Source organism: Camellia sinensis, chromosome 9 (assembly GCF_055761805.1).
Source record: "Camellia sinensis isolate YWXY chromosome 9, ASM5576180v1, whole genome shotgun sequence".
Classification (NCBI taxonomy): domain Eukaryota; kingdom Viridiplantae; phylum Streptophyta; class Magnoliopsida; order Ericales; family Theaceae; genus Camellia; species Camellia sinensis.
Genome location: NC_138969.1, coordinates 63,701,132 through 63,714,245, shown reverse-complemented (window position 1 = coordinate 63,714,245; position 13,114 = coordinate 63,701,132). Strand labels below are relative to the sequence as shown.

At 38.1% G+C, this 13,114-nt stretch overlaps 1 protein-coding gene across 1 annotated transcript; it reads right to left on the bottom strand.

Moving 5' to 3' along the window:
- Positions 1-1,330: 1,330 nt before the first annotated feature.
- LOC145799486 (uncharacterized) lies at positions 1,331-2,231 on the bottom strand. The gene is made up of 2 exons (XM_082889079.1): positions 2,150-2,231; positions 1,331-1,923 (listed from the first exon to the last, which is right to left on the bottom strand). The coding sequence occupies exons 1-2, from the start codon at positions 2,229-2,231 to the stop codon at positions 1,331-1,333; spliced, it is 675 nt and encodes a 224-aa protein (XP_082745205.1).
- Positions 2,232-13,114: the final 10,883 nt, after the last annotated feature.

Here is a 13,114-nt window from a genome sequence, read left to right as displayed (position 1 = left end):
TCAAAACAAGATCATCCTTGAATGTATGCAAGTATGACTAAGTTAAAACGAGGGTTGTTACAGTAGCTTGTCGAGGAGACTCGCCAAGGTGCAAGGAAAACTCACCCAGATCACCCAACATCTTCCACTTTTTCATGGAAAGACTAGCAACCATGTTCACAGACTTCCTACCCAAGGCGTCGGCCACCACATTGGCCTTCCCCAAATGGTAGTGCAATTCAAAATCATAATCTTCCATGAACTCCATCAATCTTCTCTAGGTAGGTTCAAATATTTTTGGGAAAATAGGTACTTGAGGCTTTATGATTTGAGAACACATCAAATTTCTCCCTATACAAATAGTGCCTCCAAAGTTTTAAAGAAAAAATTATTGCGGCTAACTCTAGGTCATGAGTTAGGTAGTTCCTTTCATGAATCTTTAACTGACGCAAACCATACGCTACAACCTTGCCCTCTTGCATCAAAACACACCCCAAGCCTTCCCTAGATGCATCACAATACACGGTGTAACCCAACCAACTTCTGGAAAGATCAAAATTGGTGCAATAGTTATCTAGCCTTTAATTCCAAGAAGGATTTCTCACATAACTCACTCCAAACAAACTTCACCCCCGTCCTAGTTAATCTAGTCAATGGAGATGCTAGGGTGAAGAAGTCTTTTACAAATCATCTATAATACCCGACAAGACCTAAAAAGCTATGAATCTCAAAAGCATTCTTAGGTCACTCCCAATTCTGCACAACCTCGATTTTTTAAAAGTCTACAATTACCCCATCCCCGAAAATCATGTGACCCAGAAACTCCACCTCGAAAAACCAAACCCACATTTCTCATACTTAGCATACAATTGGTTCTCCCTAAGCAATTGCAAGACAATTCGGAGGTGCTCTCCATACTCCTTTTCTAAAGATGAGTAAATAAGGATGTCGTCTACAAAAACCATTATGAACTTGTCAAGATACTCTTAGAAGACTCGATTTATCAAGTTCATAAAAGTGGCAGGGGCATTGGTCAAGCCAAACGGCATTACAAGAAACTCATAGTGGCCATATCAAGTACAAAAGGCCGTTTTTGGAATATCCTCCTTCACACTCAACTGATGATAACCGACCTTAGATCTATCTTTGAAAAACATCGGGAACCCTTAAGTTGGTCATAAAAATCATCTATCCTAGGTAACGGATACTTATTCTTAACTGTGACCCTATTCAACTTGCGGTAATCGATACATAACAGCAACAAACCATATTTCTTCTTAGCGAATAGGGCCGGTGCTCCCCATGGTGAGGTACTAGGGTGTATAAAGCCCTTGTCTAATAGCTCTTGCAATTATTCATTCAAAACAAGCAACTCTACTGGTGCAAATCTATAAGGCGACATGGAGATGAGTGTCGTGCCAGGCACCAAATCTACAGAAAACTCAACCTCACAATAAGGTGGTAATTCGGTACGATCCTCAGAAAAAAAATTTGAATACTCACAAACCACTCTAGGAAGTACTCCCCAAACCATACTGCTCCCATCATTCATAATGTTTGTAAGAAGAAAACTAAGTTTTCCTCGACCCCATGGGCCATACAACGGCGGCAACACACCATCGGTTTTATCCCCTAGAAAATAGAAACAGGCCCCACCCAATGTGCACACAATAACTCTCCCACGGAAGCAATTATTAATGGCACGGTAAAAGGACAACCAGTCCATGCCAAGGATGACATCAAAACCTGACATATCTAATAACACAAGATTGAAAGGAAGTTCGTGATTAGCAACTTCAATCACACACCCGCGACATCCCCAATTTAGGATAACTTGACCCCCAATTGGTGACTCTAACGTAAGTGAAGAATCTAGTTGTTCAATCTTTAACCCCAACACAGATGAGAATGCAAATGCTATGAACGAGTGAGATACTTCGGTATCTATCAATACATTCCCAACTATTGTAGATAAAATATGTACCTCTCATTACTAATGGCCTAGAAGATTGCTCAGAAGCGATGATGGCGTAAACTCGCCCTTGTGGCCTTTGCTCACTCCGATCACCCCTTGGAATGTAGGTCAGTTGCACTAACTGTGTAGAAGTGGCCCCTTGTACTACTCTAGATGCCTGCCCAAACTAAATTGGCTGATAAGTTTGGCTCTGACCTTGGTCTACCTGAAAACCTCTCGACTGTTGGGACCCTGAAGCACTCCCTGTCTTGGCTAACTGTGGGCAAGACCTCTTCATATGCCTTGACTATCCACAATGATAACATGCGGATGACTAGCTCCTCTCTTGGGATTGGCACTGAGAACGAGCCGACTATTGATGACTAAGATTCTACTTACACTTCGATGCCTTGTGACCCTATTGGCCACACCTGAAACAAGTAATACGGCTTGGGCGCGTACTCCTTAAACTCCTCATAGAAACAAACCCTGAAGACTTGGTCTGTTGTGGCAAAAACAGAAAAGAAGAAGAAGATGAATCTCTCGTCTTCTTAGATGAACCCATGTCACCTCGAGACTTAGCATACCCCGACTTCTTATATATGTTTCAACCTAGACACCTTGCCCTCCAACATGATCTTCACGTGAGCTGCGGCTTCAACAAGCCTATCATATTTCCTAAACATGTTACCTATCACTTTCATCAATAACTTGGGCCTCAATCGCTTCTCAAACTCCAAGTATCGGCACTTCTCAGTCGCCACAAGCTCGGGTGCAAAACGTGCCAAACTAGTGAAAGTGGCCTCAAACTCGGCCACAGGTGTATCTAGCTGTCTAAGCTTTTTGAACTGTTTCCTCAACCTCTCCCTAGCAGTGGGAGGCAAAAATTTCTCTTGGAAGGCATGAGTGATTGCCTCCCAAGTGTGCTCAACCCGGTGCTTAACAGTCTTCTACCACTGACCGGCCTCTCCCTTTAATTGATAAACCGCTAACGCCACTCAAAGCTCTCCCTCATGGATATCTAGGATCTCAAAGGATTAAACAATCTATTCCAGCCACTCATCAGCTTTCATAGGATCAGGTCCGCCACTAAACTTAGCGAAGTTAGAATGGAAGAATTCTTTCTTCAAAAAGGAGGTTCGAGTGTCCCCCTCTATTGTCCTTACCGCTTGCTCGATTCGGAGTATATCCATGGACTCTCAAAGAGCCCCAGCCATTTCTCAAGCTAGTGCCCCCATTACATCCTGGGCTGATGGTGCGGCCACATTAGTTTGTCCTACCCTTTCTTCTTGGAGAGGAAGATCTTGCTGAGCCGAAATACCTCGACCACCCATGCGAGGTTTACCACGGCATCTACCACATTCAGACATCCTATATAAGAATAAAGATAGAGTAGAATTAACTCACAATTCAAATACTCTCACATCAACTCACATGTCACACTCGGATAATCACAATCCCAGTCATATATTTATTCTGCACAAAACAAACCACACAAGCACATAAACACATAAAACACATATGGATCATCCTCCTAAGATATCAACTCGTCCCATGACGCTCATAGACTTCCAAGTGGAAATAACATTAATCAAGTGCCTCTCCAAAGGGACTTTGATAAGTGTGATGGATACAAGTCGTATCCTAGAAACTTGACCCCATACCCACATAATCACACAAACACATAACATACAAGGTACTAACGTCCCAGCCCAACATGATAAACCCATTATGGCGTAATCCACGTCCCACGAGCTCTAGGTATTCAAACCCGGTTAGCTTTGATACCAAATTGTAACGCCCCGAAAATTTTCTATAAATTATAAAATTGTTTCATGAATAAATTTATGCTTAAACTTATGATCATAAGGAATCAAACCATTAAATGAAAATACAATTCCAAAAGCCATCTCTTCCCCTATTGAGCTATACATATGGTTACTTCACTATTTAATTACATCTTCCAAATAAAATAATAGTTCAAAAAATAAGAGAGAATTCAACACATAAATGCCATTAGGCAACATCTTTTCAAGGAATACCCTTGAATACACAAAAGGTGGGATACTATTTCCTAATACAAAAATAGCCCAAGTCTTCAACATGTACCATAGAAGAGAGAGAGAGAGAGCCTCTATGCTCCCATTCAAAAGTCTTTTCCAAGCCAATTCACTTTGGTGGCACGCCCACGTCATTTCTTGAAAGGTGGTTAATTTTGGGGTGAGCTAGTGCCCATAGGAAATACCTTTAACAATTTATATAATTACTTGAGATGCATATGATCATGTAATGCAAGAGATGAGGAATGTCAAGTCTTTTCTTTTGTAAAAAAAAAATAAAATAAAAAATCATGACACAAGTTTAGAAATGTCGATAATAACTCTCGATCAAACTATGTGGTGTAAATAAGCTATGACATCAATCAGTTTCCCTATAGCTGACTCAAGGTAATTTGAACCTTAAAGCGGCAATTTTAAATGAATCATATTTTTAAAAAAAAAATTGTAAATATTATTCAAAATTTATATTCTCGCCTTTTTCAATAAAAATTATTATTAGATATTTAAATTTAATTTTTTTACATATCAATGGTCTAATTGATATTTTGAGGATAGTTTGGGGGTAAAATGAAGTTTCAAAATAAGTTTTGGTGCCACGTCAGCAACTTCGATTTGATAGTAAATGGCAGTTCACGATAGATGTCAAATTGATACAAAACCGAATAGTTTTGGTGTAACATTGATATTATTAGAAGAACAGAGGTCAAATTGATTTTTGAGTAATAGTTTGGGAGGCGAAATGAAATTTCCTCTTTAGTAACATAATGGATGTATTGATGTAATTTTGTATTTAAATAAATAAAGTTCATTTTTTAATTTTTCATGATTCAATATGCATTCTAATTGTTGTGATGCATTTAAAAATTTGTATTATAATTTCTTTTCTTTTTTTGTAATGAATTTTGAATTTAATAAAAAAATCCGAATTAATGCCTAATTTTGGCCCATATGTACCATAATTTTAAGCTCATGGGTAGGGCTAGGTTTTAGAAATCTAGGATGGACTACCCCGAGCGCAACCCGTTGACTATTGAAAGTTCATGGGTTTGGGCTTGGAATTTTAGGCCCAGCACGACCCATTGCTGAGGCTTAGCCTAAAGGGCATCTTCTTTATTTTATAAAATGATCATTATCAAAACATAATATTTAACTTGTTACTCAAGGAATTAAGGCTTTACCAACATAAATCAGCACAACTAATCATATATAATAAAGTATTTGCGATATGTAACAGATTTACCACTTGATACTACACTATTTTGTGCAAACTAGTCTATAACCTCTAGCTAGATAGATTATAAAAAGTGCTATATCTCATTAGTTGGAATTCAACCCACAGATTGAAGTGTAAGAGATAGATCTAGATACAAGTCTTCTTATTTTTTAGCAATAATACTCTACCAATTTTTAAATGATGCTTATACAATATTTTCCTCAGTGATGGAAGATATTCTAATTTCCATCAGACGAAAAGTCAATGAAGAGGCAAACATGAAAGGCTCGAGATCACAAACTCCTCTGCATAGGGACAATTCGAGTTGGATTCGCATCTGAACACTCACGTCCTCATTGAAACACAAGAGCGAATAAAATTACAACTAAAAGGAGTTTTGTCAAACGTGATTGCTAATTACAAAAACCTAACAGTATTGTTATTAATGCTCCATTTCTAGCTTGTTTGCACTTTCCTATGTCTATGAGAACTGAATTTGCGAAGCTAATCCTTGTGTTTTCGTTTTTCATTTTCTATTTTCATTTTGAAGAAAACACAGACTTGTTTGGTGAATTTTTTTGAAAATTATTTTCAGAGTTGTTTTCTAAAAACTACCCCACTTCTTAGAAAACTCCAAAAAGTTGTTTTTTGGAAATTATTTTTTTGCAAAATGAAAACAATATGAATGCAATGGGTGTTTTTGAAAATTTCATTCTTTTTTTTTGTTTCCAAAAACTAAAAAAAAAAAACAAACAAATGAACATAATATGTACTAAAATGTAGATAGCTCTACCCTTAATGGACATATTGCTAGTTTATTACTGAGTTTTCATTTTCTTGGTGCAGTTGTCAACCATAAAGAAGGTTGAGCTCCTCCCTATGGTGATGTGATGTCTACCTTACTTTGGATGTCATTGTGTAAGGGCATATGCTTCCTATGATTTGTGTTTCTAAATAATTGTCTTACTTTGCAATATCGAAATTGCTACTCTAAATAAAGGTATGTTTGCCTAATATGTGCTAAAGATTTGAAGAGGGAATAAAAAGGGAAAACAGTACCCATGTGTGTAATTTTACTTTCTTTGCATTGTAATCGAACTCATGTCCAAAATTATTTGTCTCAATTGACAGTATTGTATGTTTGTTTCCATGCTTGTTTGTAATCTATAGTACCAAAATATATTGCAAATTGCTATTTATTGACACGTGATTGACTAGTAATAATTCAGAATACAACAATTGCTTGAAATTGTTAAGAGGAGCTTATCATTCATTTGTAGCAAGTTTATGTTGGGGAATCCAAGGAGTCCACTTGTGTAATACTTAGGCTCAACACACACTATTTGAAACACATATCTACCTAAAAGATTAAACTTATGGTGGTGAATCCATTAAATAAGTATTAAGACTTTTCTTTTGTATTTCTCCCAATATGAGGCTTTTTTACTTTAACATGTACCAACAATCTCTCCCTCTAATGTGAAGGACATTTTTTTGACCGAGTCTTATTTTCTACTCTCTGACATTGTGTCTTAAGCCTTGCAGTGAGGTTTGTTACTATTTGCTCTAGAAGATAGCCAAACTTTCTTTTGCAACATTTCAAAATAATGGGAACTGTCCAAGCTACTCCTTTAAGATGTGTTTGGGTCATGGATTTGAGTAGGGATTTGGAAAGGAAAACGTAGAAAGTGAGTAAAAAGTGAATAAAATATAAGCTTAATGTTTTCTCTATTTCCCTTTCCCTTTCCCTTTCCCAATCTCTATCCAAATCCATGATTCAAAACAGTGTTATAGTTTATGCTTTATATGTTTAAGTCCAACAAATATTTACTACAACATTTATTCATCTTGACACCATTAACTAACGAAAACATTGCAGGCCCTATTTGGAAGGAAGGTCTTAGTCACTATGGAAATGTCTAAACAACTCATTTATAGTTTGTCTAACAAATATTGATAGCATCTATTCATAATATCCACATCGTCAAGCAAAATAGAAGAAAATGACAAGCTAAGCATGCTTGTAACTACAAAGGCAACAAATAAGGGCTAAACAAGTCCTTCATAGTGCTGGACTGCATATTACTCAACCCGTGACACAGGGAATCCTTTCCGCTCACTAGTGAGGAATCATGGATCATCTAGCAATCTTCCCTCATACAACAATGGTATTGTGCTTGGAATAAATACATGAGCTTGAAGCCAAGAGAGTCTGAATCAGAGTCTCTTCCTGTGAGTTGTGCCCCAATTTTATCTACTTGTTGTCAGCTAATGACAATGGTTTGCTGATGAGAGATGTAGGTAATAAGTAGGCACTGCATTTTACGTAATTTTTTGAAGCTTTTTGTAATTTTTCTCTTAAGCTATGATATGTTTTGATTATATACCTTCTTGTCGATCTACTTTTTTTATTTTTTATTTTTGTTATTTGAACCAATCTGCTACTGGTAATTTGGTGCTTATGAGATAAATGGATGTCCAATGCCTCATAAGTGCAGATGTGTCCCACATAATCATCACAAAAGCCAGTTTTACACCAAAATTACTCATGCATTTCAACTTGTATCTATCACACCCCAAACTCGGGTATGACCGGCCAGAGCCCACAGGGCCTTAGCCCAAGGCACACGTAAGCCTAAACATGAATCCATAATCACATTGAACAACTATAAAATAGTCCAGTAATAAATAACCAAACTCAATCCAGTGACATGCCACAAGTATAAATGGCAAAACCAACCGTAATCAATACCATCCAAACTTATGGGATATAAACAGCCCACACATCAAAAAACTCCTAAATGAACCTCAACAAAAATAAAAATAAATATGCACAAACTTGACATAACAATCTAAAACAAAATAAATTAATGTCCTAGAGGTCGCAATTGAGTCCCCGCTACGCCATGAGTCCACTCTAAGCCCTTCTAACACTTGGAAATGATAAACAACTACGTCAGCTGATAGCTTAGTGAGTAGCAACATGGATAGTAAATACAATTTTGAAAACATGGTTCAATTCCAAAATAAGATATGTATCACAGAAACTAGATTGACATACAGTTTTCATAAAGATAATCTGTTTCAAAAAGAAGGTTTCATAGTTCAACAGTTAAAATACTCATGTCTCTCAAGAACATGATAAATGCATTTTTCACTTAAAACATATTACAACATGAACACCAATAATTTTCTGGGTACCAAGAATAACAAGTAACATGCCACACAGTTCTTAAGGCAATAAGCCCGTTGGATCCAATATCAAACCAAGAGTCATCCTTGGGGTGGCAACCCTGGCCTTTTCTCTAAGACAATCCGATTGAAGGTCACCTAGCCTAGCCTAGGTCTTTTCCTTACAATCGTTGAGCATTAGAGTCATCACGGCCCAACTTGGATCTATTCCTTAGTGGCTAGAGTCACTACACACAGTGGAATAATTTCCCTGGGCTAAAATATACAGCTAGTCCCACTAATCAATACAATTCAGTTTCGCAAAACATGGTGGTTCACCATTATATATGTAAGCAGTCATCTATTCCTGTTATACTTAGGATTCTTGTATTCCTATACTCCTAGGTTTCTTAGCTTATATATACAGGCTTCCCCTATTGTATTGATTCATTGAATATAGAATACATATTATTTTTCTCTCTCTCTACTATCATAACATGGTATCAGAGCCTAGGATTTTTTCCTGGCCTCCTCTTCTTCTTCTTTATGTTTTTTTTTTTTCTCTCTCTTGTCTGGCAAATTGATTTCTTTCCGCATTGGTTTTTTTTTGGTATCTTGTCCTATCCTGTTTTTGATGATTGGACTATACCATCTTTTTCGTCTCTTCAAAACGAAGCCAACACTATCAGAATCATCTTCATCCGCCTCTACACGCGCCGTCACGCGCTGCCCGAAGATAGACACGCGCTGTGCCGTTTTCTACGCGCCTCGACGCGCCTCTACCCCTGTCTCATGCTATTTTGTGCCGCGGAGTCACCTACTACCGTAAGCTGCGTGTTTTGACGTCAGCCTGGTTGACTGTGCACCACTACTCTTCTTGCTATCGTACACCACGCACACCTATACTAACGTGCATTGCACATTTTGACGCCAGCCTCCTTGCTGTGACGTTAGCCCTACTGATTGGTTCCCCTGGTTGGTCAAGCAACTTTGGCCAGCTGCTTTGCCACCTTTCTGGCCGTGTTTTTGGCCTGTTTAGACCATATCCCACCTGTTTTCGGCCTCCTGAATCTGCTGGTGTGCTCTGTTTTGGCAAAATCAGCCTCTACAAAGCACCATCTTCCTTTTTTTGCCCTATTTGCTCATCATGGATCGTACCGAGCACATCCACTCTGTTTCTATTATCCTTGATGGGTCAAATTATGTTAGTTGGGCCCAAGCTCTCTCTAGCTTCATCAAAGGGAAGTGCCTTTGGCGGATCGTTACTGGTGCTCTTCTCAAACCCAACCAGAAGGAGGATGAGACTGACTCTGCCTTCGATGACTGTCTTGGCGAATGGAAAAATAAGAATTATCAAATTATCACCTGGTTCCGGGCTACCTCAGTTCCCTCCATTCATCTTCAGTTTGGCCGGTTCCAGAATGATACACAAATTACTTCCCCTGCCAAAGCAATTTGGGATTTCTTGAGGGACCATTATCAGATCACTGGCCATGCTCATCAATATCAACTGTTGTAGACTCTTCATCACATGCGCCAGGCACCCAGTCAGTCTATCAATGAATTCTTATCCCAGATGTCATCTGTTTAGGACCAACTAGCTCTTTTTGAGCCTACATGGGCATATTCTGAGGATGCACAGCTGTATATTACTTATCGGAATCATCAGTGACTATTACAGTTCCTTATGGCTCTCCATAGCACTTTTGAACCCGTACATGCTTCATTGCTTCATCGTTTGCCCTTGCCCGCCTGCTAATTCATGCCAATATTGTCTCAACCGTGGCCTGCCTGCTGCTCACTCTTTTGTTCAATGCCTGGTTCGCGAATGCTTTACTTTCCATAAGACTGTTCCCGGTCATCTCCAACGCCATTGTCCTCGAGCCTTTTCTAAGAAAGGGTCTTCTCGTTTTGGGTATCAGTCCAAATCTGGCCAAGGTTCTCACTCTGCTGCTGTTGCCTCTGAGGGTTCTTCTCCTCCCCACTCCACTACTTCCGCTACTCCTTCATTCTCTATGGATGATGTTGAGTCCCTCATCCAACAGGTGCTTGCCAAAACCGGTAGTCCTCCCTTTACTGCTCTTTCAGTAACTACAGGTAATTTTCCCTGGTATTTTGATTCCGTATGCTGTAATCATATGAGTTCTACTCCACTATGTTTTCTTCTATATCATCATCATCTTTTGTCCCCATCATCCACACTGCTGATGGTTCTCATATGACTGTTCATCACACTGGTCACATTTCTACTTCTACTGTGTCTCTTTCTGATGCTTATCACATTCCTGCTCTTCACTTGAACCTTATCTCTGCTGGTCAGTTATGTGAACTTGGTCTAACTGTTACCTTTTCTGCTAATGGTTGTTTGGTGCAGGACCCTCAGACAAGACAGATCCTTGGGATAGGCCGTAAGCATGGATGTCTGTTCGAGCTACCTATCTTTGCATTCCCCACAAATCATCTACTGCTGCTTCCATTGCTTCCTCTACTGCATCTACTGCTGCCTTATCTTTTTTACAGCTTTGGCATTGCCGCTTAGGATATGTCTCTTTTAGTCGTTTGAAAACTTTAGTTTCTAGTGGTCAGTTAGGTCGTGTCCGTCTTATCGATGTCGATTGTTTATCTTGTCAAATTGCTGAACAACCTACTTTATCTTTTAATAATAGTACTTCTATGTCTACTGCTCATTTTGATCTTGTGCGTTCAAATATTTGGGGACCTTCCCCCACACCGACCATGGGGGGGTCGAGATATTTTATGATTTTTGTTGATGACTTTTCTCGTTATACTTGGTTTTTTCTTCTCAAAAATCGATCTAAACTTAAACAGATTTATTATGATTTCTCTGCCATGGTCTGCACTTAGTTTTGTCGTATTATTAAAATCTTTCATTCTGATAATGCTCAAGAGTACTTGGATTCTAAATTTCTGTCTTTTCTTTGGGCTAATGGTACACTCTCCCATCGCTCTTGTGCCGGCACGTCCCAACAAAATGGACGTGCCAAAAGGAAGCATCATCATATTCTAGACACTACCCGGGCTCTACTCATCTCCTCTTCTTGTCCTGAACAGTTTTGGGGAGAAGCTGCCCTCACTGCCATCCACACCATAAATCATGTACCTACACCTGTCATAGCTAATACTTCCCCTTATGAGCGCTTGTATGGTTCTCCTTTTGACTACACCACTCTTAAAGCTCTTGGTTCTGCTTGTTTTGTTCTACTTCAGCCTCATGAATGCACTAAACTAGAACCTCGCTCTCGTCTTTGCTGTTTTCTGGGTATGATACAGAACATAAAGGGTATCGTTGTTGGGATCCTATCTCCAAGTGACTTCGTATTTCCCATCATGTGGTCTTCTGGGAACACAAAATGTTCTCAACTCTTTCCAAGTTCCACTTACCACAGTCCATCCACTCACCGTTCTTTATTAATCTCTCTATAGACCTGTTTTATGATGACTTTGATACAAATTCTGACTCCATGATTCCACAGCCACCTACGCCTATTGTCCATCTTGAGGATCCTGTGTGTTAGACTTATTTATTTTGATAATTTATTTAATTATGTTTTAATTTATTTGAAAGAAAAAAATAGAATCCAAAATTTATTTTGTTAATTTATTTAATTATATTTTAATCAAAATTTATTTTGATGATTTATTTGAAAGAGAAAAATAGAATCAAAATTTAATTTGTCCCATTATTTCTCACCTAAACCTTTATCCTAAATGTTGTTAGAATGTATTTAATATTTGATTAAATCAGGAGTTCAAACAGCCCAAAACAAAGGTTCAAACGCCTAGCACAGCAGCAGGCCAAAAGGTTCAAAAGGTTCAAGTGGAAGATATTCAAATTAGTAATGATTGAAGTACAACGGCTATAAACGGCTATAAAGGTTCAAAAGGCCAAAAGGTTCAAAAGGTTCAAGTGGAAGATATTCAAATTTATAATGATGGAAGTACAACGATTATAAACGGCTATAAATTCAAATGAATACAACGGCTATAAGTTTCATTATATATACCAAAGCCTCTAATGTAAACAAGTTACAAACAAATTTGAAAATATTCTTTGATCTATAATCACTCACATCTATTCTCAGAAATTATACACTAAGCCTTATAGCTTTACGCCCATCTTTCCTGTGTGAGGTTTACAGAAAAACCAGAGCTTCATTTTTATATCTATCTTTGAGAGATAATTCTTGTAGCTTTCTGTGAAAGCAAAAACACCTTCTTTTCAACCTTGTAAGAGTGTAGTACACTCAGTGTTCTTGACTTAGAAAGTCAGCGTAAAATCTGTGGAGGATTGCTCCATCTGTGAAAAGGTTGCTAGCACCCTGTGAAGCTAGAATATAGTGGAAAATCTCAAGTGAAGCTTGAGGAGTGGACGTAGACCAAGTTGAAACCGAACCACTATAAATTTCTTTGCCTCTCTCTCCCTTATCTCTTTATTTTATTTTAAATTGCCATAGCTATATTTCACATTTTTACTGTACTAAAACCATTAACTAACATAGTTGTTAAGACACTTGTTTTAATTATTTTTATTTCATTAATTATATTTATCTATTGTGCTAGTTATAATTTTTATTAGGGTATTATTAATTTTAATTATAAAAACCTAATTCACCCCCCCTCTCTTAGGTTGTCTTTTGGATAACAATTGGTATTAAAGCCTAGACTCTTGCTTTAGATTTAACCATCTAAGAGTTTCGATCCATGGCAACCTTAGCT